The 26,663-nt window shown below is 43.5% G+C and overlaps 2 protein-coding genes across 2 annotated transcripts in view; one reads left to right on the forward strand and one right to left on the reverse strand.

Annotated features, from left to right (window-relative positions):
- Window positions 1–223: 223 nt before the first annotated feature.
- On the forward strand, window positions 224–15,866 carry cd36 (CD36 molecule (CD36 blood group)). Its single transcript, XM_076992935.1, has 12 exons — window positions 224–634; window positions 1,320–1,480; window positions 2,328–2,472; window positions 2,891–3,037; window positions 4,036–4,127; window positions 6,265–6,314; window positions 6,688–6,757; window positions 7,569–7,753; window positions 12,097–12,215; window positions 12,614–12,687; window positions 12,841–12,895; window positions 15,244–15,866. The coding sequence occupies exons 1-12, from the start codon at window positions 437–439 to the stop codon at window positions 15,412–15,414; spliced, it is 1,467 nt and encodes a 488-aa protein (XP_076849050.1). The 5' UTR covers window positions 224–436; the 3' UTR covers window positions 15,415–15,866.
- A 922-nt stretch (window positions 15,867–16,788) lies between these two features.
- sema3c (sema domain, immunoglobulin domain (Ig), short basic domain, secreted, (semaphorin) 3C) overlaps window positions 16,789–26,663 on the reverse strand; it is a 50,950-nt gene continuing 41,075 nt past the window's right edge. The window contains exons 13-18 of the mRNA XM_076992934.1: window positions 25,957–26,045; window positions 25,013–25,054; window positions 24,652–24,809; window positions 23,416–23,483; window positions 22,549–22,679; window positions 16,789–19,255 (exon numbers count right to left, since the gene is read on the reverse strand). Coding sequence (XP_076849049.1) covers window positions 18,869–19,255; window positions 22,549–22,679; window positions 23,416–23,483; window positions 24,652–24,809; window positions 25,013–25,054; window positions 25,957–26,045 — 875 coding nt within the window. The 3' untranslated portion in view covers window positions 16,789–18,868. The remainder of the gene's footprint in view (window positions 19,256–22,548; window positions 22,680–23,415; window positions 23,484–24,651; window positions 24,810–25,012; window positions 25,055–25,956; window positions 26,046–26,663) is intronic.

The raw sequence follows: 26,663 nt of genomic DNA on the forward strand, positions 1-26,663 counted from the left end.
CTTATCATGGGCCAGTCTTACACCTGTTGCTCAATATGCTGATAGTGTCCAGGTGCATTTATGTCACAACTTATGGGGAACATTTAAATGTTTGCATCTTTTGTACATTTTGTATCTATTGTGTGAATTCTCTGATAAACCACTGACAATATTAGGACTAATTTTACCAATATGTTGTTTAATAGCGATAGTTTATACCTAATCTATTCATGTGATTACACAAACTCAATATCGCCTAATGAAATACAATAGAGCAGCTGACGGTGTCTCGCTATCTGTCCGCGTCTGACTAAAACACTACCAGGACGATTATTTTGTTTTATTCGTTATTTTAAAATACCGGTACAGTATACATACAGCCGGTACAGCGACACCGTAGTTCATTAACCTGGCGTGGTCCGGGCTGCGCTTACGTAAGGAGCGGGGAGGAGGCGTCATGCCGCACGTGCCATCAGTCCCCCCCCCGCGCACTGTCGCTCGCGCTGCCGCTCGCGCTGCCGCTACTCTTACTATGGGCTGCTGCGAGGTGAAACACTGGCTGATCGCTGGGAGCGTGGTGGGGGCTGTCGTCTGCCTCGTAGGGGTCATCCTCATCCCCGTGGGCAATGCTGTCATTGAGAGCACTGTCAAAAAGGTAAGCTGTCGTTATTCTTAATCTGCGAAAAAAAAAATCTGTAATACTTGCCCGTTACGCACGAGGTTAGATCCGTTTCACGTGCACGTATAGAATAAGGTTTGTAGACACGAAAAGGAAACGCTCCGTAGGTCATAGGGAAAGTCATAACTCAGATACCTCCGAGGATGATCGTGCACTGTCATCGAGGACATGATGACGATGTAGCCTAGTTCTCTAAAATAGAGTTGGAGACGCACATTAGAGTATCTGATTGCAGGACACAAACTGTCAAGCGGTCTAATTAACAGTGGTTTTGTGTTAAATCTGATCTGCCAGACGTCTCTGACTTGATGTCTCTTCTTTACAAGAGCAAACACGAGCTACATTGCCTCTGTCTGATGAGTGAGCTGCACTGGTTTTATTCCATGTCATTTAACACCTGCATATGTTTACAGCGGATAAGCCTGATGGCCACTGAAAGCCTCAGTTGCCTACATATTTCCTTTACAGGGTCACATTTATAAAACGTTGCTGTAATGCTCATCATGTGCTGACCCATAATGCAGTGCTTTAACACACCTGTCCTTGGTGCAAGCACCAAACGTGTGTGTGAGCTGAGGCAGGTGTGCTAGAGCAGGTAATAGCATGGTCCCCTCTCCACAACTGGGTGTGTGATGGAGGGTGTGTTTGGGTGCTCTGACAGGAAGCCGTGCTGCTGCCAGACACCACGGCCTATAAGAACTGGATCTCAGCTGGAGCGCCTCTCTATAGGCAGTTCTGGCTCTTTGACGTGCAGAACCCTGAGGAGGTCGTGAAAAACGGCAGTATCCCCAAGCTCTACCAGAGAGGACCATATACATACAGGTTTGGGAAGAGACACAAGTTAAGAGATTACAGACATGATCCCTATCAGGCAATTATTGAAATGGCCAGGGGCAAATTCTCAATGGAGTCTCGTAAAGCACGCTGGTGCAAGGATTAAAGTTAATACAATATATATATAAATATGTACACTTAAATGTAAACTTAAAGTTTGAATCAAATTGTAAAAATTCAAATAAAATTCTAGATTATTGTTTTTGGAATAGCCCTCTGACTTCTCAAAAGTCCTGGTTTCGGTTCTTAAGTTTTGATATCCTCTACATTTCTGCTGACACCGCTTATAATATTGTACACTCTTACCCTTTTGCCTAGAAAATGAAACATTACACAGCAATGTCTTGATTTTAGAATAGTATTTGACACATTTATCATGGACATCGTGAACTCCCTGGGCTGTACACAACACTCTAGGTTAACAATGTTGCCTTTATTTATGAACATAAACATCAGTATATCAGCATTATAAACTGCAGTAGCCATTACAAGGAAACAATCTGATGTGATCGCTCATATCTAATCTAGATGGCTGTGGATTGAACGTGTCCTTTGGCACTTTGTCTTGCACGTCTGTGCACTTTTGATTCACATAATAAGAATTATATAGTGATATTAATTTACACTCTGATGTGATGCATCATGCAGAACTAAATGTTTCATCATCATAGTGCGGTTGGGACAACTGTGTTTTATTATTGAGGACAAGTTAAAATGACTCTCACTGTCCACTTGGGAACTTGCACTACAGTTATCGCTGTTTCAGTAGCAACTTCTCTTCTCTGCTCTTCTCTCTTCTCTTCTGTAATCATCCCTTCTCCTCTTCTCATTTTAGGACACGTTACCTTCCCAAAGAAAATGTCACATTCAATGACAACTACACTGTGAGCTTCTCGCTGCCAGCAGGAGCCATCTTTGAGCCGAGCATGTCTGTAGGGCCAGAGGAAGACACAGTGACTACACTGAACCTGGCTGTGGCTGTATGTCCTATTGTATTCTGTGTTATTCCCCCCCCTCCCTTCTTTAGTGCCACTCTACCAATGTGAGATTGTCAGATTATGCTGCCATATTTGATTTGTTTATTTCCAGGCTATGGATTTACCCCTCCAGTAATGTGATAAAAAAACATTTTAATCATGACCCTAATCTATTTGTATCTACTCTTATCAGTGAAAGCTTATGTCTAAATCACATGAGCTGTAAAACTGTTATTGTTCTATATTACCTCACATTATTACATATATTCACTAGATTAACACTTAACTTACACTGATAGCAGGGGTTGTGTTCTAATATGGACTGGTATAATGGCAGATTTTGCAATGTTATGACTGGAACCTATTCCTTCCCCTCTTATTGGTGTTCACCATTACTAACGTGGTGGACTCTCTGTTTCAGGGCGCTTACAGTCTTATAGATCACAAGCTGGCTAACATGCTCATTCAACTGAGCAAATCTACCCTGTTCCAGAACAGGACCGTCAAGGAGATTCTGTGGGGTTACAAAGACCCCATGTTGAAAAGCATCATGGGACTCTTTTATCCAGTAAGCCTTTATCCACAAAATTCTCAGTGCAATACATCTGCAAGAAATAGGTTTTGTTTGAATGTCCTTTAAACTAATTAATTTCAGTTTGAGGTGTGAGTTAAATGGTGAAAGTGTGTGAAGAAGTTCAGTGAGACTTCCACCTCAAGCTCAGTGACTAAATCACTTGTTTCAGTGGGTTTTTGAAAAACGGCAAGTAGGCCTAAAATACATTTAAGGGACCGGCCATGTACATCAGAGATCAGACAATTTAAGGACAAACACACAGTCATAGGTTAAGATCATTGTGCTTGCCTAAGCACAGTCTTATTTCGCTATTTGAGAGACATGTTTCTATGTAAAGCAGGTCTTCATCTCCATCTTCACTCTTCTCTCTCTGGTCCATGACCCGAGAGTGAGCTAACGCTTCCTCTTACAGTCGCACGCCATGCTCTCAGACAACGTCCACATTAGTAAACTGCACTTTTGAAACTTTTTTGCAAATATTTTTATCATGATGTAAATGTTATTAAGTGTAAATGGTTCATTATTTAAAAAGTAGCCCTTTAGCAAGTGTAGTCAGGCTTTTAACTTGTTTTGTTTTGTTTTTATTATACGAGTCAAAGCTGCATATTATTACATTTTAATGGTCTCAAAAGCAAATAATTGGAGAAGTTTGAACACCTAGACATGTTACTTGGAATTTTATTACAATACATTTTTTTATGATTTTATCAGCATGTAGAAGAAGACTGTGTAAGCAAATATTTCTTATTCCATCTTTTCCCCTCAAACATACAAAGCAGCAACAACCAGTAATGACCAAACTATGGCACAGGTCTCAGGGGAGCATTTTTTAAGACTTGTTACTACTCTTCTGACCAATTATTTGTTTTTAAGACCATTAAGTATAATTGTAGGTTTGTCCCGTTTTTCATGCCAAGGAGTGTACACTTAGGAGTGTACACTTAGGCTGTTTGTTTACTTCTCGTTTTCTCACGCATGCTTGTTTTATCTAGTACAACAACACGTATGATGGTCCATACAACATGTTCACGGGACAAGATGATGTCAGCAAAGTGTCTGTGATTGATAACTGGCAGCATCAGCCGTGAGTATTCTTAAGAATAATCAAAACATGACAAAAAAATGAAAAAAAAAAACATATACCCCATCATGCAAAGAAGCAGTTCATTTAAAGTTCTCTCAGTTAAAAGTTTCTCAGAAACTGCAAAATCATATTACTTCATAATATACAGTCTATGGGTGTGTATAAAAGAACAAACTTTGATCATAAACAAACAAGGCAATCCATGTAAATGCCATCATAGCAGAACAAAACACAGGCGTAAGCATTACTGGACTGAGAGAGCATGTCTGTTTGTGTGACAGACCAGTTGCCTCATACATACACCATAATTGTATTTCTTTTGCCTAAACGCATATTCAACAAGGACTGCTTAATGAAACGAACCCAAGCCAGCAGCACCTGTAGTAGTGTCAGACCTGCAGTAATGTCAGGTCTGCAGCACCTATAGTAATGTCAGGTCTACAGTACCTGGAGTAGTGTCAGGTCAGAAGCACTTGGAGTAGTGTCAGGTCTACAGAAACTGTAGTAATGTGAGGTCTACAGCATCTGGAGTAGTGACAGGTCTATAGCACCTGTAGTGATGTCAGGTCTACAGCACCTGGAGTAGTGTCAGGTCTACAGCACCTGGAGTAGTGTCAGGTCTACAGCACCTGTAGTAATGTCAGGTCTACAGCACCTGGAGTAGTGTCAGGTCTACAGTACCTGGAGTAGTGTCAGGTCAGCAGCACCTGTAGTAATGTCAGGTCTACAGTACATTGAGTAGTGTCAGGTCTACAGCACCTGTAGTAGTGTCAGGTGTACAGTACCTGGAGTAGTGTCAGGTCTACAGCACCTGTAGTAATGTCAGGTCTACTGTACCTGGCGTAGTGTCAGGTCAGCAGCACCTGTAGTAATGTCAAGTCTACAGTACTTGGAGTAGTGTCAGGTCTACAGTCCCTGGAGTAGTGTCAGGTCTACAGCACCTGTAGTAGTGTCAGGTCTACAGCACATGTAGTAATGTCAGGTCAGAAGCACTTGGAGTAGTGTCAGGTCTACAGCACCTGTAGTAATGTCAGGTATACAGTACCTGGAGTAGTGTCAGGTCAGCAGAACCTGTAGTAATGTCAAATCTACAGTACCTGGAGTAGTGTCAGGTGTACAGTTCCTGGAGTTGTGTCAGGTCTACAGTCCCTGGAGTTGTGTCAGGTCTATAGCACCTGTAGTAATGTCAGGTCTACAGCTCCTGGAGTAGTGTCAGGTCAGCAGCACCTGGAGTAGTGTCAGGTCTACAGTACCTGTAGTAATGGTGCTATAGACCTGACACTACTCCAGGTGCTGCTGACATGTAGTAATGTCAGGTCTACAGCACCTGGAGTAGTGTCAGGTCTACAACACCTGTAGTAATGTCAGGTCTGCAGTACCTTGAGTATTGTCAGGTCAGCAGCACCTGGAGTAGTGTCAGGTCTACAGCACCTGTAGTAATGTCAGGTCTACAGTACCTTGAGTAGTGTCAGGTCTACAGCACCTGGAGTAATGTCAGGTCTACAGCACCTGTAGTAATGTCAGGTCTACAGTACCTTGAGTAGTGTCAGGTCAGCAGCACCTGGAGTAGTGTCAGGTCTACAGCACCTGTAGTAATGTCAGGTCTACAGTACCTTGAGTAGTGTCAGGTCAGCAGCACCTGGAGTAGTGTCAGGTCTACAGCACCTGTAGTAATGTCAGGTCTACAGTACCTTGAGTAGTGTCAGGTCTACAGCACCTGGAGTAGTGTCAGGTCTACAGCACCTGTAGTAATGTGAGGTCTACAGTACCTTGAGTAGTGTCAGGTCAGCAGCACCTGGAGTAGTGTCAGGTCTACAGCACCTGTAGTAATGTCAGGTCTACAGTACCTTGAGTAGTGTCAGGTCTACAGCACCTGGAGTAGTGTCATGTCTGCATTGCTCGTGGTTCCCAGACCCTTCTGCTTTTCGCCATCTCTGCAAGAATGCGGCACTAAATGGTGTTTTAGGTTTTCCTGACTGACTGGAGGAATTCCTCAAGCAGGCACAATTTACAGCTGACTGAAACAAACAAACAAACAAAGAAACAAACAGTATGGTTCCAGAAACAGCACACCTGCACTGACAGGTTTTATGAATTTGACAGAGAGAGCTATGTTTTACCATTCTGTGTGCTTCAGGACCGTACCGTACTGGAATGACCCTTACTGCAACATGATCAACGGCACAGGTGAGGTTCCCTCCTCCCTCTTAAAGAAGCTTAACGGTTGGTGATCATTCCACAGCAGGCATGAACTTCAGCCTAATAAATGACAGATGTAGCAATAACAACCTAATCTTTCATTCTTTATGTGCTTTCATTAGGGTCATTTTATTTTCCTTCTTTGGAAGTGTTAAGAAATAACAATGTGTAGATGTTTAAAAGCAGACAGAACGTCAGTTTTTCTGCTAAAACATTACCTGAGCAGTGGATTTGGAAGAACACTAAAATGTGCATTGCTAAAGACTTAGAGGTAGGGATCAGTAATGAATAATATGGGTGGTGGTGATGGATCATTGATATGAAAGCAGGCTACCAGACTGACAGGTTTGCATCTGAACAGATGGCTCCTCCTTCTCTCCTTATCTGGACAAGAAGAAGCCGCTCTACTTCTTCCCCTCCGATATATGCAGGTTTGTCTTATTCCCTGTCATTATGTAATATTGGAATACATCCTGTGATTGCATTTAATTGCAGTGTAATCTATTACTGGATGGGGAGAAGAAAGATTTTCAGCACCTCTATTGTAGAGTTGTACATTAGACTTTAGGACTGTAGATTAGACTTTAGGATTGTAGATTAGACTTTGCTATTGTAGATTACACTTTAGTGCCAGTGGAGCGACGTACAGCCTTAGTTGCTGGGAAGGCCATCAAGGATTTTACAGGTTGTGTTAGTGGCATAGTGCATAAGAGGTGCGGCTTGGATTAAACCTGATCTTGGAGTTGGTGCAGCAGGGATGGTGGACCTCACTGATGAGCCTTCTGGAAGTGTTGTGTGCTTTATTCAGCAAAACACCCATAAAGGTGTGATCTTAGGTGCCTATCTGAGGAACCCTGAGAAGAGGTTGTGGTTGCTGGAATGATGAGTCTATGCAAGACCCTTTGTGAAGCTCTAATGAACCTCTAATGGCACAGGGTATTTTATCCTATCTTATCCTGTCTATTTTATCTTTATTTTATCTTATCCTGTCTATATATACAATTTGGACTCTAGATTAGACTTTAGGGTTGTAGATTAGACATCACTGCTCCTCATCAGATTTGGTGATTTTGACGCTGCACTTGGACTGGAGCCAGTGGTGGTGTGAACGTGAAGGTGGTCTCTCTGTTTTGACCCTGCTACCATCAGAGGTCAGGCAGCACTGTCAAGACACAGACCATCATCGCCAAGTTCTTCATAATCAGACTTCAGTTTGTATGTTTGTGTGTTCCTGGTCCCCAGGTCTGTCTTTGCTGAGTACGTTAGCAGTGAGGATCTGAAAGGGATCACAGTGTACCGCTACATGCTGCCGGAGTTCACCTTAGCGTCCCCCGCAGTCAACCCCGACAACAAATGCTTCTGCTCAAATTTTGAGATGACCAACAACTGCACCATGGCAGGAGTTCTGGATATCCAGCCATGTAAAGGTGGGTAGATGTGTGTTTGGGCCAGACTGCGTCTGATTTGATGCATTGCTGGTGTACGTTTTAGTTAACAATCTGAATGCATATTATTCATTCATTTATGTGAGCTATTGAGTAACTGCATTAAAAATAATACATCATTGGCTGTTTGTATTTACATGTTGAGATTTATAGATAGGAAGAACCATCACTGAAATGTTAAAAACTTTGATCATTGATTCTATATTTGAATGTTTGAATTTATGATGAGGACTTGATGTCATCTCTTATGATGAAAGTGCTAATAGGAAAACAGTGTTGGAAAGGAAAAGAGTGACAAACACAGTGGTTCTCAAACCTGCCATAGCGATGTGTTTGTGTATACATATATTTATAAGACAAAAATATCCTGACTCTGTAGGACAACTATTCAAATACAGGTAACCTATCTTGTCAGGACCAGCAAAAGCCATTTTTAAAATTAAGTTTTTAACTGATTGAGATTATATAAAACACATGTTGTGGCAGATAGGGGCAGTCATGGTCCTGTGGGAACTGATCTTGTGACCGGAGGGTCGTGGGTTCGATTCCCAGACCTGAGGCCATGACTGAGGTGCCCTTGAGCAAGGCACCTAACCCCAACTGCTCCCTGGGCGCCGGGCTAGGGCTGCCCACCGCTCTGGGCACGTGTGATCCACAGCCCCCTAGTAATCACTAGTGTGTGTATGTGTGTGTGTGTGTGTTCTAACAGCACAGATGGGTTAATGCGGAGGACAAATTTCGATTGCGGTGAAAAATCTGATATCCACTTTAACACATACGTCCTAAAACAGAAAACAGCTGACAGCCAGTCAGTGAATTTGTTGACTCAGTGACTGTCTTACCTTGATGAACAAATGATAGGTGCTATTCCCCTAGTGTATAAATATCAGACATGGCGAATTTGTGAATTAGTACTTGTGAATAATGTAGAAGCTAGTTCAGAATGTATTGTTTTGGTGAGATCTTTTGGTTGCTAATTTTAATTACTTATATTTGAAAAGTGGCCTCAGGTTTTTTTATGACCACATTCATAGAAACTGCAGCCTGTTCTGCAACAATCCCCACACACTCCTCCTGTGTGAGATCAGGTTGTAACTGTAGTTTTACATGTGAGTTTGGTCCTTTGGTTTTGGTTTACCCCTGTTGAACATGTCTGGTAGTGCTCTGTTCTCGACTGAACATGTCTGGTAGTACTCTGTTCTTGACTGAACATGTCTGGTAGTGCTCTGTTCTCGGTTGAACATGTCTGCTAGTGCTCTGTTCTCGGTTGAACATGTCTGGTAGTGCTCTGTTCTCGGTTGAACATGTCTGGTAGTGCTCTGTTCTCATTTGAACATGTCTGGTAGTGCTCTGTTCTCGATTGAACATGTCTGGTAGTGCTCTGTTCTCGATTGAACATGTCTGGTAGTGCTCTGTTCTCGATTGAACATGTCTGGTAGTGCTCTGTTCTCGACTGAGCATGTCTGGTAGTGCTCTGTTCTCGTTTGAACATGTCTGGTAGTGCTCTGTTCTCATTTGAGCATGTCTGGTAGTGCTCTGTTCTCGGTTGAACATGTCTGGTAGTGCTCTGTTCTCGACTGAACATGTCTGTTAGTGCACTGTTCTGCCCCTGTTGAACATGTATGATAGTGCTCTGTTCTCGACTGAACATGTCTGGTAGTGTTCTGTTCTCATTTGAACATGTCTGGTAGTGTTCTGTTCTCGGTTGAACATGTCTGGTAGTGCTCTGTTCTCATTTGAACATGTCTGGTAGTGTTCTGTTCTCGGTTGAACATGTCTGGTAGTGCTTTGTTCTCAACTGAACATGTCTGGTAGTGTTCTGTTCTCGGTTGAACATGTCTGGTAGTGCTCTGTTCTCATTTGAACATGTCTGGTAGTGCTCTGTTCTCGACTGAACATGTCTGGTAGTGCTCTGTTCTCATTTGAACATGTCTGGTAGTGCTCTGTTCTCGACTGAACATGTCTGGTAGTGCTCTGTTCTCAGTTGAACATGTCTAGTAGTGCTCTGTTCTCGACTGAACATGTCTGGTAGTGCTCTGTTCTCAGTTGAACATGTCTGGTAGTGCTTTGTTCTCAACTGAACATGTCTGGTAGTGTTCTGTTCTCGGTTGAACATGTCTGGTAGTGCTCTGTTCTCATTTGAACATGTATGGTAGTGCTCTGTTCTCGGTTGAACATGTCTGATAGTGCTCTGTTCTCGACTGAATATGTCTGGTAGTGCTCTGTTCTCGGTTGAACATGTCTGGTAGTGCTCTGTTCTCATTTGAACATGTCTGGTAGTTAGGGTTGCCAACTCCTTGATAAATAAATAAGGGACACCTCTCAGTAGGGCTGGTCACCCCATTTACCCCCCCCCCCCCCACACACACACACACACACTACCTGCCCCTCCTTTTGAAATCAACCTCAATTCATTTGGATGCATGGTTTTGAATGATAAAAATATGCATAGAAAACAAATTATTACACAAAATTCAACAATTTATTTTAGTGCAAATAGTATTTCCATAAACAAAAATATCTTTGGAAAATCATGTATCTTAACTTAAAACAGTAATAAATAACAAAATCAATATGAACATTCTGTAATGTCGCATGTAGTGCAATGTGCAAATAAAGTTTGTAGTAAATTTGTAAACATAAACACTTGTAGTAAAAATAAAACAAAATAACTTGTAGCCATTATCATGCACGTGCTCCAACCACACGTGTTCCTTTTCCCACTCCACTCTGTATTTTTGCAGCCGTTTCTTTTTTTTTCCTGGGGGGTGTAGCCAAGCTCAAAGGTTCGCTGTTTAAACCCACTGAATTTTTGCCACTCGCCTCCATAATGCCTTCTTCATATCATGTCGCTGCTGAGACTGGACCAATGAGATGAGCCGATTCTGTAGTTTCAATCATGTGTGTAAAAGGGCTGTCAGCTCATTGGTCACAGAGAAGGGGCGGGCTTTTTTACCATAAAAATCTACATACAAGCGCACCATCATTTATAAACTCTATTGACGTTGACGGAATATTTTTTGATTCTCACGACGCGTACATTTGTTTCTAAATACGGGACGATTCCGTTGTTCAAGGGACGGTTGGCAACCCTACTGGTAGTGCTCTGTTCTCGGTTGAACATGTCTTGTAGTGCTTTGTTCTCAACTGAACATGTCTGGTAGTGCTCTGTTCTCGACTGAACATGTCTGGTAGTGCTCTGTTCTCGGTTGAACATGTCTGGTAGTGCTCTGTTCTCGACTGAGCATGTCTGGTAGTGCTCTGTTCTCGACTGAGCATGTTTTGTAGTGCTCTGTTCTCGTCTGAACATGTCTGGTAGTGCTTTCTTCTCGGTTGATCATGTCTGCTAGTGCTCTGTACTTTGTTTAACATGTCTGGTAGTGCTCTGTTCTCGGTTGAACATGTCTGGTAGTGCTCTGTTCTCGTTTGAACATGTCTGGTAGTGCTCTGTTCTTGGTTGAACATGTCTGTTCTCGGTTGAACATGTCTGGTAGTGCTCTGTTCTCGGTTGAACATGTCTGGTAGTGCTCTGTTCTCGGTTGATCATGTCTGGTAGTGCTCTGTTCTCATTTGAACATGTCTGGTAGTGCTCTGTTCTCGGTTGAACATGTCTGCTAGTGCTCTGTTCTCAGTTGATCATGTCTAGTAGTGCTCTGTTCTCGGTTGAACATGTCTGGTAGTGCTCTGTTCTCGGTTGAACATGTCTGGTAGTGCTCTGTTCTCGGTTGAACATGTCTGCTAGTGCTCTGTTCTCGGTTGATCATGTCTGGTAGTGCTCTGTTCTCGGTTGAACATGTCTGGTAGTGCTCTGTTCTCGGTTGAACATGTCTGGTAGTGCTCTGTTCTCATTTGAACATGTCTGGTAGTGCTCTGTTCTCGGTTGAACATGTCTGCTAGTGCTCTGTTCTCGGTTGATCATGTCTGCTAGTGCTCTGTTCTCGTTTGAACATGTCTGGTAGTGCTCTGTTCTTGGTTGAACATGTCTGGTAGTGCTCTGTTCTCGGTTGATCATGTCTGGTAGTGCTCTGTTCTCATTTGAACATGTCTGGTAGTGCTCTGTTCTCATTTGAACATGTCTGGTAGTGCTCTGTTCTCGGTTGAACATGTCTGCTAGTGCTCTGTTCTCGTTTGAACATGTCTGGTAGTGCTCTGTTCTCGGTTGAACATGTCTGCTAGTGCTCTGTTCTCGGTTGATCATGTCTGCTAGTGCTCTGTTCTCGGTTGATCATGTCTGCTAGTGCTCTGTTCTCGGTTGAACATGTCTGGTAGTGCTCTGTTCTCGGTTGATCATGTCTGCTAGTGCTCTGTTCTGGCTGGTCTTGCAGGTGCTCCTGTGTTCATGTCCCTCCCTCACTTCCTCCATGGAAGCCCAGATCTGCTGGACACTGTGCGTGGACTGAATCCCAACTCTGAAGAACACTCCACCTATCTGGATGTGGAACCAGTAAGGAGACTGATTGACTGATTATAAAAAATGTACAGTTAAAGCATTTGAATTGCCATTGTATCTGAAAAATGCTATATGAATAAACTTGCTTTGCCTTACCTACATTGGGCACAGGCTAACAGCTTTTACATCCTATATGTTTAATAAGCTTTAAATATTGATTGCTGGCTTGTCATGCTTGTCTGGTGGACTCATGGGAGTTAGATCTGTCAAAGTTTCTTCCCAGTGCCATTTCAGGGAGTCTTCTTGCCATTGGTACCTTTAAATTTTGGGTCTAAACCTGGATTTCTGCAATGCTGCCTTGTGACAATATTTGCTGTAATATAGCCCTTACCATCCTAGCAACACATTAAGAAGAATGGTGACCATATAACCATGTGTGGCGTGTTTCCCAGATTACGGGCTTCACTCTGAGGTTCGCCAAAAGGCTTCAAGTCAATATGGTTTATGGCCCGTCGAAAGACATCAGGTATGGTGAACATCCTATTCTAAAAATGTTCAGTTTTAAAACATGGCTGCCACTGCCATGAGCCCTGTCTCTCTCCATCTCTGTCTGTCTCTCTCCACCTCTGTCTGTCTCTCTCCACCTGTCTTTCTCTCTCCATCTCCTTTCTCTCTGCAGGATTCTTAACCAAGTAAAGAACAACACTATGTTTCCACTGGTGTGGCTGAATGAGGTGAGTGAATGTTGAATGATATGAGTGGAGCCTTAAGCGAAGAGCTTTAAGACCTGTGATGTTATCAGCCCAATACTAACTGTAGTACTTAATTTCAGATAATTTCAGATGTAGGTGATATTGCTTATTATTAATAATAATAATAATAATAATAATAATAATAATAATAATAATAATAATAATAATAACAATAATAATACAGAAAAATTAGGATACAGTTTTTCTCCATCATTTTGGTACATTTCTCACATCATGGTTTATATTGGCATCAAAACAAGGTGCAAAAACTCTATGAAATACCTGCAAAAGCAGATACTTCACTCAAAATTCTTTGTTTTTGCCCCAAAGGCAAATATTTAGGTCAATCAATTTGTCAGTGCCATCAGAGTATCTAGTCTGTGTACCATTGCCTATGAACAAGGCAGTCAAAACTTAGTCATGTTGTCAGTGCAACTATAAGTCACAGTGAGTGCAGACTGTAAGTATATTCTGAAGGAAACTAGCTAAGCTTTTGATTTCAAGAATGCTGCACATTTTGTGGTATATCAAATGAAACAATACATGTTACACACAAAATACAAACTTACACAGAACACAAAGTTACACATGACTGTATGTGGGAGACTGATAGCAAGAAATTGGACTGGAATTAAATTTTGTACAGCAATATTGTTTGACTGTATTGTTCGCGCTGCAATTTGTTGACTAAAACAAATATGATTCAGAAAAGACAAACATACAGCCCCCTCTTGTTGAGGTGTGATAATGGGACCTCTGCCCCCCCTATGAGCTGGTCTTGATGTCATGTAAGGTATGACAATGCAAAAATGCAAAACATAAAATTGAATAACATTTCAGCAGAGAGCACATTTCTGAATTACATGTTTTCTCTATGAAATGTTTGAATGATTGAAGACACAGTTGTTCTTCCAATATTCGGCTGCAACCAGCTTCAACCATTGTGAGACCAGGATTTACATGTAAAACATGTTCCACAATTGTTGCCCTTAGTTCACCTGGGACAAACCTATGGACATGGACCCCCTACCTCTTCCTGTTTTGACCCCTCAGCCTTACACCATACAGTCTTAACCCTATACACCACAGTCTCACTCCTGTACACCACACAGTCTCCCTCTTCTACACCACACAGTCTTACCCCTCTACACCACACAGTCATACCCCTCTACACCACACAGTCTTACTCCTCTACACCACACAGTCTCACTCATCTACACCAGTCTTACCCCTCTATACCACACAGTCTTACCCCTCTACACCACACAGTCTTACTCCTCTACACCACACAGTCTTACTCCTCTATACCACACAGTCGTATCCCTCTACACCACACAGTCTTACCCCTCTACACCACACAGTCTTACTCCTCTACACCACACAGTCTTACCCCTCTACACCACACAGTCTTACCCCTCTACACCACACAGTATTACCCCTCTACACCACACAGTCTTACTCCTCTTCTTGGCTGTTCACCCTGTACATGGCCTTGTCTTTCCATTATGAGACTTTGTGACACTGCAGTGTTTAGTGTCTATAAATGTTTGCCTCTTACAGTAAAGATTCATGAGACGCACCTCTGACCTATGGTTGAGACCACTGGGTGATCTAAACCTTTACCAATTCCCTTTCTTACTGTAACTGAATGCCATGATTCACCTGCGAACAATTTAATCAAGTTTGTATAAATTACCAAAATGTAATAAAAAAATGTAAAATTATGCCTGAAAGATTATGACAACATGTTCAGCACTTTTGCATATAATGACCCAGGCGATGACCTAAAGACTAAATGTTTTGGAGGGTAAGACAATTCAACAGACAATCCATACAACACATTTTGATAAACATGACACAAGCAATTGATAATGCAAAAAACAACAGACAATTGTGCATGACCATTTGCAAAATGTACAAAAGCATTTGCAAAATGTAAAACACAATGAGAAATGCAATTATGGTGTGCACAAGTGACAAGGAGATGTGGAGGAGATTGAATGAACAATATTGATCATTTCAGTTCTGATCTAAGAAATGAACCAAAACAACTGAGAAAAACTGTAAACAGTTAAAATATATTCCCGTTTAAAAATACTGCCATATTCCACCAAAATCCAAAAAATAAATATAAAAGTAAGAAGGAATTCCTTCAGAGTTCTCATGGTGTCTATTCAAATTTGTTCATCGAATGAATAATCCGCACACAAAATATGGATTTTAAGAATGAGTAATGAGCAGGCACCCCTACCTCACCTACACTTAGGTGCGTTAGGGTTAAACCCCCTGCCTCCGTCTGACCCCTCATCTCCCTCTCACCCCGGTGTCAGACTGCGGCACTGGACGACGAGACTGCAGACATGATAAAGGCCGAGCTGTTCTCCCGGATGAGTCTGCTGGAGACGGTGCAGATAGCGCTCATATCGTCCGGAGCGGTGCTGTTCGTGCTCTGCTTGATTGGAGTGTGTGTAGTGACGCACAAGACCGGCAAAAAGATCTGAGCAACGTTTGACACAAAAAACTGCTTTTGTATGTTTTTACATTTTTTCGATGTAGCACTTTATATTAATTATTTATCTTAATCTTGAGTGTACAGTAATTTAGTTTTTGTATTCTGGATTATTTATTTGATTTTATTTTCCCAGCCGTTATCCAGTTGAATTTTGGGTGTTAAATCAGATCTGGCTGCTTTGTTCCTTATTTAAGATTAGTCAAAGTCTAATCAGATCATATTTGAAAAATCCCCTCCAGTAAAAACATTTAATTTTGTTGAATATCAGGCTAATCTACTCGCTTTTTCTTTCACTTTGCAAAACTTAATTGGCTAAGTTAAACTGAACTGTTCAACCGTCCCTAACAGATTAAACAGGGACTTTGGGTTTTATAGTATTTTCAGAATGTGACATCCCAGGTTGGCGATTTCAATAAAGAATGTCAGAGTCATCATTTGAAAGTTGCTTCTTGCTTGTTGTTGTGTTCAAAGGTCAAATCTCACCTAAAAAACTCAAATGGAACTAAAAATGGAAACTTCACAATAAGAGATCGCTTTGCTCTGTCTATTAACTTTCATTTAAAGTCTGTCCGACTGGCCCGTGCTGTAAGGGCTGGTACGAGGCGTGGGGCTGCTGGGTTGGGAGGACATCGTGTGTAGACTGCTGCTTCAGAGGCTGGACAAGACCCTGGGGAGAGTGAACAGAGGGCAAAACGGACACACTGGCCAGGTGACAGATTTATGAGCTTTAAATGAGCCTCAGTCGCCCCCTGCTGATCCTCTCTGCGCTTCTGGCTTCAAACGGGGCACGGCTGCAATGCAAGAATGCACAGATCAGCGTTCTTTATGACGTCAAAAATAGGGAGCAGTCACAGCGCTTATGGAAACTGGAACAAACGGACGCGGAATGTCGTTGGGTGTTCCCCGCGCCTCGTTATACGTGTTTTGATAGGGGACAGAGGCTATAAATATCAGTCTGATATTACAAAATTTCACAAAATTAATGAATGAATGATGAACACATGAGACAGAGGGCTAGACACTATTTCCAACTACTCATGTACGCTCAGCTCAAACAGACGGATGGACAGGAAACCAAGTCGAGTTGCGCAAAAGTTCTCAGGGGTCACAATGTACTCTAGATGATTTTGTTCAGACAGGTTTAAGACATCATAAATGCGCCGTGCAGAATCTATAAGACTCGATAACTGCCTTGTGCTAAACAAATTTGCAGTTATGAACAGATATCCAGTGATTTTTGGAACATTGTCGTCATTTGTTGTTAAATAAAAAAAGAAGTAAAACAGATTCAACCCCATCAGGGCTGTATTTGTTTAGGAGTTCTGTGAATTTTCAAGAGACATTCAGCAGTCAAATATTTGACTGTTTTTATGTTTTTTTTTATTTGTTTAATGCAATTATTTAGGTTTGTAACATGAATAAATATAAATACACAAATTATGACAACATTGAATAATACAATATCACTTGTTGAATAAAATATCTTTCATCCTTGTTAAGAGACAAAAATGTTACAATTGCATCTCTGCGTATTGCAGATTCTGTCAGAAATTATCCTGAAAACACCTATTTCAGGGTGTTAATCTGTTCCATTTCAGTGCAGCCAGTCCAGGAAATCAATTTAAAACTGTCTTATTCATCAAATAAAATGTTTATTTTAAACTCTTAGCTGAATGTGAAGAGTTTGGCTGAAGTGAAATGGAAAAGAAACCTAATTCTAAACTTTATACACTGCTCTCAAGAATCCAGATACTAATACAACACTTTACAAAATTGCATAAGTTACACAGAACAGCAAACAGTGATAAAAAAAATCTGTACACATAGAGCCCTAACATATACCAAGCATCTCGACATGCTAAACTATGAATAGTAAACTTGAAGAAGATGCAACTCGCTAACTATACAGGGGCCTCAGAACACTACATAGTACCCATACTCTGGAATAACAAGACCAAACCAAGCTTTAAATTAACACCTGGGTACTTTCCAGACTTAAAATAATTTCTAATCCTTTATCTTATCAATTATTTTATAAAAATTCTGTTAGACAGATTATAGAATTTAAGGGATTTGTTGGCAATAAACATTTTGAACAGATGAGCTCAGGAAGATCTAAGCACGCATGTGCGCGCGCGCGCACACACACACACACACACACACACACACACACACACACACACACACACACACACACACACACACACACACAAGAGAAGTGCAAAGTTCTCATGCTATCAGAAGAGGGCTGATCAAGTAACCGAGATGCAAACCGTTGTCTTCCACAGAGGAATTTACATTCTGAAATTTCCCAAAACAATACTGCACTATATGGGGTCAATTGCAAATTGACATTTACTGCAAATATGACTTCCCAAGGCCCTCTGACCATCTGTTTCTCTCTCTCTCTCTCTCTCTCTCTCTCTCTCTCTCTCTCTCTCTCTCTCTCTCTCTCTCTCTCTCTCTCTCTCTCTCTCCCTCCCTCTCTCTATCTCTCCATCTGTGATACAGCTGGCTTGATGTACTTTGGCCTGTCCAACACACTTCCAGTTCTTTCAGGGAGCCCTTTCCTTGAAGACAACAAGTCTCACGTATTAAAGCAAGTTTTGACTGTAGACATATGAAAGAACAACCTCTCAGCATAAACGTGTGAAGCTGTGTACCGCAGAGTACATTTTGAACTCGGTTCACTATCATGATAGCAGGAAGACACTGATTTTAAAATACAACCGTGCTGTTTGATCTGAGGTACTGCAGTTTGGAAAGCCGATATCACTGCATACTGTCACGCACCTGCTGCAGGTGGTCTGCTCTGACATTAGCAGAAACACGTCCATATCGTCTGAATACAGGTCACAGTGAAACCATGTGAGCTGTATAGTCCTCAGCAACGTGGCAAGTGTTATGTCTGCACGCCCTGAGCTAAAGTCATTATCACAGCTGTCGTGCTGCTGAAATTTCCATGGATCTAGTCGTGGAACCTTCGCAGACATGTGTACTCTGCACTGTATTAACCTACAGGAGGTTTCAAATACAACCGTGATCCCCCAGCCGTGATTCAAATCCACCATGCATTAGGATGCTTCCATGAGACAGGATGAAACCGAACGCGTACACGCACGTGTGTATATAAATGTGTGAGTACATGAAGTTTGTATAAGTGTGTGTAGTGCATCACAGTCATCTGGTCAGCGTACCTCATGCACATGGGAGGACTATACAACAAAAGCACCCAAGATAAGGTGCTGAAACGTCATAGAGAAACAAAAAAAGAGGTTCATATTAGAGGAGTTTCTCCGCTGCTCTCTCCTCCCCTCTCCTCTCCTCTCCTCTCCTCCCCTTCTGTCCCTCTCATGGACAAGCTTTATTTCTCCTTCATTCTTCACATTTCTCCACCTCCCCAACTCTTCTCTCTCCACCCTCCTCCTCCTCTCTCTCCTCCACTACTCCTCAGCCAGGTGGTTCCTCCGGTTCCTGCTCTTGCTGTGCTCCAGCGGGGGTCTGAGCTTGGCCAGGTCTCCTCTGCCCTGCACACTCTGGACCTGCTTGCGTTCTTTGCAGTACCGCTGCACCGCCAGATTCTCGGCCGGGTTGAAGCCCGACTCCAGGGCCTTGGGGTGGGTGGCCGGCGGCCAACCCCACGCCGTGTGCCGCTTCTCCCCGAGCGCGCTCACCAGGGCCTCGCTCAGCACCCGCAGACGGATCTTTGCCAGCGTGCGTTTGAAGCCGTTCTCCGTGGCCAGGCAATGGTACAGGCCCTGGTCCGATACCTGCACCGTCCGGATCAGGAGGCCGTGCTCAGTGCTCACCACGCGGTCGCTCAGTTTGACCTGCACAGAGCACAACACATGTATACACACACACACACACACACACACACAAACACACACACACACACACACACACACACACAAAGTTGAGCTGATTAGAGCTGAATTAAGTATAACCAGTCATTTGTTTTTAAAGGGCACTCAGTGTTTTAGAGGTTAGCAGGCAAGCAGGAAATGGCACTGTGTTCTTTTATATGCTTTTATATTATACCTGTTTTTTTCAAAATTATGTAGATATATGTGTAATTAAGAGTGTAAGAAAAGGAATGAATGCACCAGTGTTAATCAAAAGTGCACATTATTCAGATATATTGATGTGATTTGTGTTAATTCAGAACTGCATAATTAGACAGTAAAAAGGCTAACTTGAGAATGTCAGGCATCATATTTTAATAGTATTAAGCTGATAGCATGGCATCACTACTGTGTGCTTCAGTTTAGATGGGTTACCCAGACACCTAATTAATCATGTGAGTCTTTAACAGTTCTTTGTGCCATTTCAATTGGGTGGTCTGCCAAAGCAAGCTGTATATTTTTACTAGGCTGATCTGAAATGCAAATGCTGCAGTCTTTAACGATTCCTGATAATATTGGGGCTCAATATAACCCTGTCTGAGGCGTCATTGCACCTGTAAGTGCCAGTAGTCTAATGCTGCTTCTTCCTGCAAGCATTTTTGTATTTAACCTCAGGTAAAGATTTAACAACCAAGTAGCAGTTGCTCATGGTGCCTCAAAGCGCCGCCCCCGCCCCTCAAAGAGATAAATAAATAAATAAAAACACATAAATAAATGAATGGATCGACCCTATAAACCCTATAAATCACACACTCCCTTCCCCTCCAACGGCATCAAGGGAGCGCTAACAGTTCAGGTGGTGTGCGGTTTCTTGTAAAATATCGCTCTCGTGGGATAGTTGCCTCATTAGTAATAAACTGAAACAGCTGAGAGTATCGGAGCTGAAATCAGAGTCTGAGACACCAACAACATGAGAGACAGGAGAGAGAGACGCATTACGCACAAATATGAGAGACAGGAGAGAGAGACGCATTACGCACAAATATGAGAGACAGGAGAGAGAGACGCATTACGCACAAATATGAGAGACAGGAGAGAGAGACGCATTACGCACAAATATGAGAGACAGGAGAGAGAGACGCATTACGCACAAATATGAGAGACAGGAGAGAGAGACGCATTACCCACAAATATGAGAGACAGGAGAGAGAGACGCATTACGCACAAATATGAGAGACAGGAGAGAGAGAGAGACGCATTACGCACAAATATGAGAGACAGGAGAGAGAGAGAGACGCATTACGCACAAATATGAGAGACAGGAGAGAGAGAGAGACGCATTACGCACAAATATGAGAGACAGGAGAGAGAGACGCATTACGCACAAATATGAGAGACAGGAGAGAGAGAGACGCATTACGCACAAATATGAGAGACAGGAGAGAGAGAGACGCATTACGCACAAATATGAGAGACAGGAGAGAGAGAGAGACGCATTACGCACAAATATGAGAGACAGGAGAGAGAGAGAGACGCATTACGCACAAATATGAGAGACAGGAGAGAGAGAGAGACGCATTACGCACAAATATGAGAGACAGGAGAGAGAGAGAGACGCATTACGCACAAATATGAGAGACAGGAGAGAGAGACGCATTACGCACAAATATGAGAGACAGGAGAGAGAGAGAGACGCATTACCCACAAATATGAGAGATAGGAGAGAGAGACGCATTACGCACAAATATGAGAGACAGGAGAGAGAGAGACGCATTACGCACAAATATGAGAGACAGGAGAGAGAGAGAGACGCATTACGCACAAATATGAGAGACAGGAGAGAGAGAGAGACGCATTACGCACAAATATGAGAGACAGGAGAGAGAGACGCATTACGCACAAATATGAGAGACAGGAGAGAGAGACGCATTACGCACAAATATGAGAGACAGGAGAGAGAGAGAGACGCATTACGCACAAATATGAGAGACAGGAGAGAGAGAGAGACGCATTACGCACAAATATGAGAGACAGGAGAGAGAGAGAGACGCATTACGCACAAATATGAGAGACAGGAGAGAGAGAGACGCATTACGCACAAATATGAGAGACAGGAGAGAGAGAGACGCATTACGCACAAATATGAGAGACAGGAGAGAGAGAGAGACGCATTACGCACAAATATGAGAGACAGGAGAGAGAGAGAGACGCATTACGCACAAATATGAGAGACAGGAGAGAGAGAGAGACGCATTACGCACAAATATGAGAGACAGGAGAGAGAGAGAGACGCATTACGCACAAATATGAGAGACAGGAGAGAGAGAGAGACGCATTACGCACAAATATGAGAGACAGGAGAGAGAGACGCATTACGCACAAATATGAGAGACAGGAGAGAGAGAGACGCATTACGCACAAATATGAGAGACAGGAGAGAGAGAGACGCATTACGCACAAATATGAGAGACAGGAGAGAGAGAGAGACGCATTACGCACAAATATGAGAGACAGGAGAGAGAGAGAGACGCATTACCCACAAACATGAGAGACAGGAGAGAGAGAGACGCATTACGCACAAACGCCCTGAGACGCCTTCGAGCTCGCCAGGCGGAGATCATAATGAGAGGCGGCAGGAAAACTGACCCTGACCTGCGTGGATGCCAATGTGCCTGGGCCCCGGCGTTCCTGGACCCCGTGGGGGGGACGTGCAGTCTGATTGGCTAGCTGAGGGCAGACAAGACAGTGCAGGCCCCGCCCCTCCCACCCAGTCTGCCAGTGCAAACTCCACTGCCTGTTTGATGTCGGGCACCTGTTTCAGATTGCTCGCTGTTCTCAGATCAGTGAACTTTTTTTCTCCTCCCCATTGGGCTCATCTTTCCTTGTTTGTAACAGACATCTTAAGCTAGAGGGGCAGACTGGAGCGGTGTGTGGCGCAGTTGGTTCGGTTGACCGTAGGCCGTAGCCCACTAGAAAACACAGTATCGCAGCATCACAACCTACAGCAGGTGGTGTGGCAGACCAACCGTCTCTGCTGGGTTTGCAGCCAGAGTAGCACAAAAATGTGGTCTGGCTGAGATTTCAAAAATCTGAATCGGGAACCTCTGGAACACATTATATCACAGGATTTATTGCTGCTCTGTCGGACTATACAGTAACGTGAGAATTATGAGTACTGGAATACACACACTGCAGTTGCAGCGTGTATGGGGTGTGCGGTGGTATTGGGTTACATAGGGCAGGGTGTGGTTTGTGGCACGAGTTCTGGTTGAGCTGACCTCTTTCCTGCGGTCGTTGTCTCTCTGGATGAGCCATCGGACTGAGGCCTGGGGCGATTTGGGCTGGCACTCCAGAAACGTGGTGTTGTTCTTGACTCCATACTGAGACATCTCCACAGCATTTCTATAGGCTGATACAAAGAAGACACACATACAGCTGCTCATGCTAGAACTTGGCAGGGAGACACGTAAACAGCTGCTCCGTGTCCAGGACAGGGTGAACATTCAGAAGGTACACGTGGTTTTGGAACTCCAGCTCTGAACATCTACACCTTCTGGATAACTGATCTCATCCGCATTGCTCTATCTGCCTGCTCTTACTCTCATGAGAAAAGGCTGTGGTCAGTGGAGTCTGGAGGGACATACGGGGTGTGAACTGGAGTGAGTCAGAGTCACAAACAGGACCGGAGTTATTCAGGAGTGGATCCGTTCAGCATTGCCAGCCTGATCACATCTGTTTTCAGCACTTTTCAGGAATGTCCTGCATTATCTGGGTCGTTTGAGATTAGGCTCATTTCTGTGGTGCTGTTCATCTGGTAATATCCTCCCTCTACAAGACGGAGTGCTGCTCTAGCTCCATCCCAATAGTGCATCAGCTACTGAGTGACACTCAACAAATACGTTTCCATGAAAACCTTTTTCCATCTGTACATACAGAGGTAGATGGAGGTAAAAAAGAGCAAGAGAGAGAAAGAGAGAGAAAGTAAGAGAGAGAGAAAGGTCAAGAAGCCAGGTGGCAAGAAAGAAAGTGTCAAAAACGTCATGGAAGTTAAATATCCTTCGACTGTCACATACAGCAGTAGCACTTAAACTGTTTGCTGTAAAAAGAGAAAGGAACCCAGAGCGCAGTGCAGGGAGTGACTCCACCTTTCAGATTGAACCCGCGGCACTGGGTTAAGGGGTTTCCAAACATGATGTCCTGTCTTCTGCTTCGCCTGAAATCACAACCAGAAACCAAGTCAAATATTTTCACACACAAGTTTCATTTTGTTGTTATATAGATTCAAGTGGCACACCTTTGGATTTTCCATTCATACACACACACACACACACACACACACACACAACACACACACACACACACACACACACACACACACACACACACACACACACACACACACACACACACACACACACACACGACACACACACACAGAGGCATTGGTGGGTGTCAAACATGATACTGCACTGTGGGCATTTCTCTGACTGTTGCTTGTGGGATTTCAAAAAACAGGCAGAAACCATCTGATGATACTCGCACAAAATAAACAGCTATGAATGTGGCCTTCACAGCCTCCTCTTTGACAGACAAGTTTCACACTGATATTTTTCAGTGCCAAAAAGTGCCAAGAACTACAGCAAAGCAGAATGACACACACACCACAGGCACACACACACACACACACACACACACACACACACCACAGGAACTGCACAGACATAGAGGAATGTTTTTTTAGTGAAGTGAATGTGGAATGTCTGTAGACAGACCAAGCTACAGTTGACCTGAGTCTGACTACAATGATTCACCTGCAGTGATAACTATGTGATAACAATGTTAACTACAGGAGGCATAGCTACACTTTTGCACTCATGGAGCACAAAAGAGAAAACCTAAATAATTTAAAATAATAAAACTGCTTGTTTATGAATACAAACTGCCAGTCTGTCTTTTGTTTGTATTCTGATTTGCTTGTGTTTCTGAGTAGAAAGTGCAATGTTTTGAACAAAGGTCTCCCTTGGGGATTCATTTCTAATTAGCACCCGAGAAAGACCTTCTCATCTTGGGAGGACTAAATGTGGGAATATTCATACATTTTGTTGATCAAATCTGCATATGCAATTATAGGCTGGTGAACCAATCTGAATAAAGATTTTATCTTTATAGTAGCAGGAACACAAACAGTGAGTGTAGAGTTTAGTGTGTGTGCGTACCTCCGCAGGTCGTATTCTGAACACACTGTAGTTTTAGCCTTTTGTGTGGTTGTGAAGTGACTGAAGGCATACATGCATCTCTGTGCTCTATTTAGGTGCCTTGTGTGAATATATGTGAATGTGCACATGGATTTGTGTGTGTGTGTGTGTGTGTGTGTGTGTCACCTCTTTCCAGTTGGATAAAACCGAGAGCAGCTCATTCCATCCCAGGCACAGTACGGGTCTCGAGCCAAACAGCAATCTGCACACGCCGAACCGTAGGCATGGCAACGGTGCAATGACACCTGGGACACGCCTTTTTCCGAGCTAACGTACAGCTGTTGCTGTAACACAAACAAACACAATGTGTCTGCGTGCTGCACAAGGTTAATTTAGCCTCCGCAGATTGCGTGAGGAGATAATGATCTTAATCACATCCTCGTGCCCCACCACTTTCAGTCACACAGTGAGAACACGAGGAGGAACGTCGAGCTGCTGGTCTGCAGTGCGGTGGCCCAGCTAACAGCCACTAATTACAGCCCCGTACCTTCTTAGAGGAAATTCTTAGGTTGGTTATGGCCGCGTTGTTCTGCAAAGGGAGAAAGGAAAATAAAGAGAAAGATGAGACTTGCATAACTACTCATAACCACAGAATCAGGCCTGACGTGTGTGTGTGTGTGTGTGTGTGTGGGGGGGGGGGGGGGGGGGGGGGGGGTTCATTCAGCACACTCTGAGGGGCGGTTAGTTGGGGCAGAACTGACTGGAGCAGCACACATGTTGGTAAAACGTGTTGTGTGACAGCTCGTACTGCCGATACGTCTCTTAACGGAAATCTCCATACGCAACCTCAGATCAATGATTTATGGACAGAACTTAACATGGAATCAGTGCTGATATATTTACATTTACGGCATTTAGCAGACGCTCTTATCCAGAGCGACTTACAAAGTGCTTTGCATCACACACACACACACACACACACACACACACACACACACACACACACACACACACACACACACACACACACACACACACACACACACACAAGGTCATAACTGAGTGTCAGTGCTGATATACCAGGTCATAACTGAGTGTCAGTGCTGATATACCAGGTCATAACTGAGTGTCAGTGCTGATATACCAGGTCATAACTGAGTGTCAGTGCTGATATACCAGGTCATAACTGAGTGTCAGTGCTGATATACCAGGTCATAACTGAGTGTCAGTGCTGATATACCAGGTCATAAGGCACTTTGTGCCATAAGGTTAATTGTTCTCTGAGCAGGTTCCTTCAGCTCTTTGTTTGTTCATTCTCCCCTCTTACACTTCTCCTCCACCTACGTCTCCAATCCCTTCTTCCACTCTTCCCTCCTCTACCCCTCCCCTGCCTCATGTCAGCTCCCCTCCCCTCCCTCCTCCCTCCTCCCTCCTTCCTCCTCTTCTCACGTCCCCAGTCTTTAATGTGTGCTCCCTGGCTGTGATCCAGACCTTAAACACTTCCATCTCCTCCAGGATCAGGTCCTTGCCCAGAGAGAGGTTCGCAGGGAGCACCACCACCTTCTGCACCGTGCCTTTGTCTGGAGAGAAACCAGAGAATGTCAGAGAGGACACTGAGATACACCGCCACAACAACGACGGAGCAAAGACGTGACACCATTTCTCAGCCCGTTATGAAAGTGAGGTGTAGGTCAGAGTGATTCTTGGATTCTCATCTCCATTGTGGTATTTATGACATTACAGAGAAGAGTCCAGAGAAAGTTCTGGAAAAACCCTGCCCTGGCCTGGCTGGGAGGAACAGCCCCGCTCCGGACACCACTCCTGGCCCAGTCTCATGAATCCTTCGAAAGTGGGAGGCTGATGAACACAGCTGGGATTTCAATCTGGTTCCCCGAACCTCTTCCTCATCCTCACTCTCCTTAGCCCCTTCTCCTCCAACCCAGGTCCTGATTCCAGACTGGGACAGTGTGCACCAAACGTTTTAAATCACACCAAAGCTCAGCACACATCATGACTCTCTCTCTCTCTCTCTCTCAACCTGCTAATCCCATCGTTGTTTGCCATCTCTGCGTTTTCTGCCTTCCTCTGTGTCTTCCATACACAGCAGGGTGTATTTTAATATCTTCCATTTAACTGTCAGCTTATGAAACATACCCATTGCTCTGTATGAGACGATAAAGTTATTGAATGTAGTAAAC

The sequence above is a fragment of the Brachyhypopomus gauderio genome, unplaced genomic scaffold (assembly GCF_052324685.1).
Source record: "Brachyhypopomus gauderio isolate BG-103 unplaced genomic scaffold, BGAUD_0.2 sc100, whole genome shotgun sequence".
Taxonomy (NCBI): domain Eukaryota; kingdom Metazoa; phylum Chordata; class Actinopteri; order Gymnotiformes; family Hypopomidae; genus Brachyhypopomus; species Brachyhypopomus gauderio.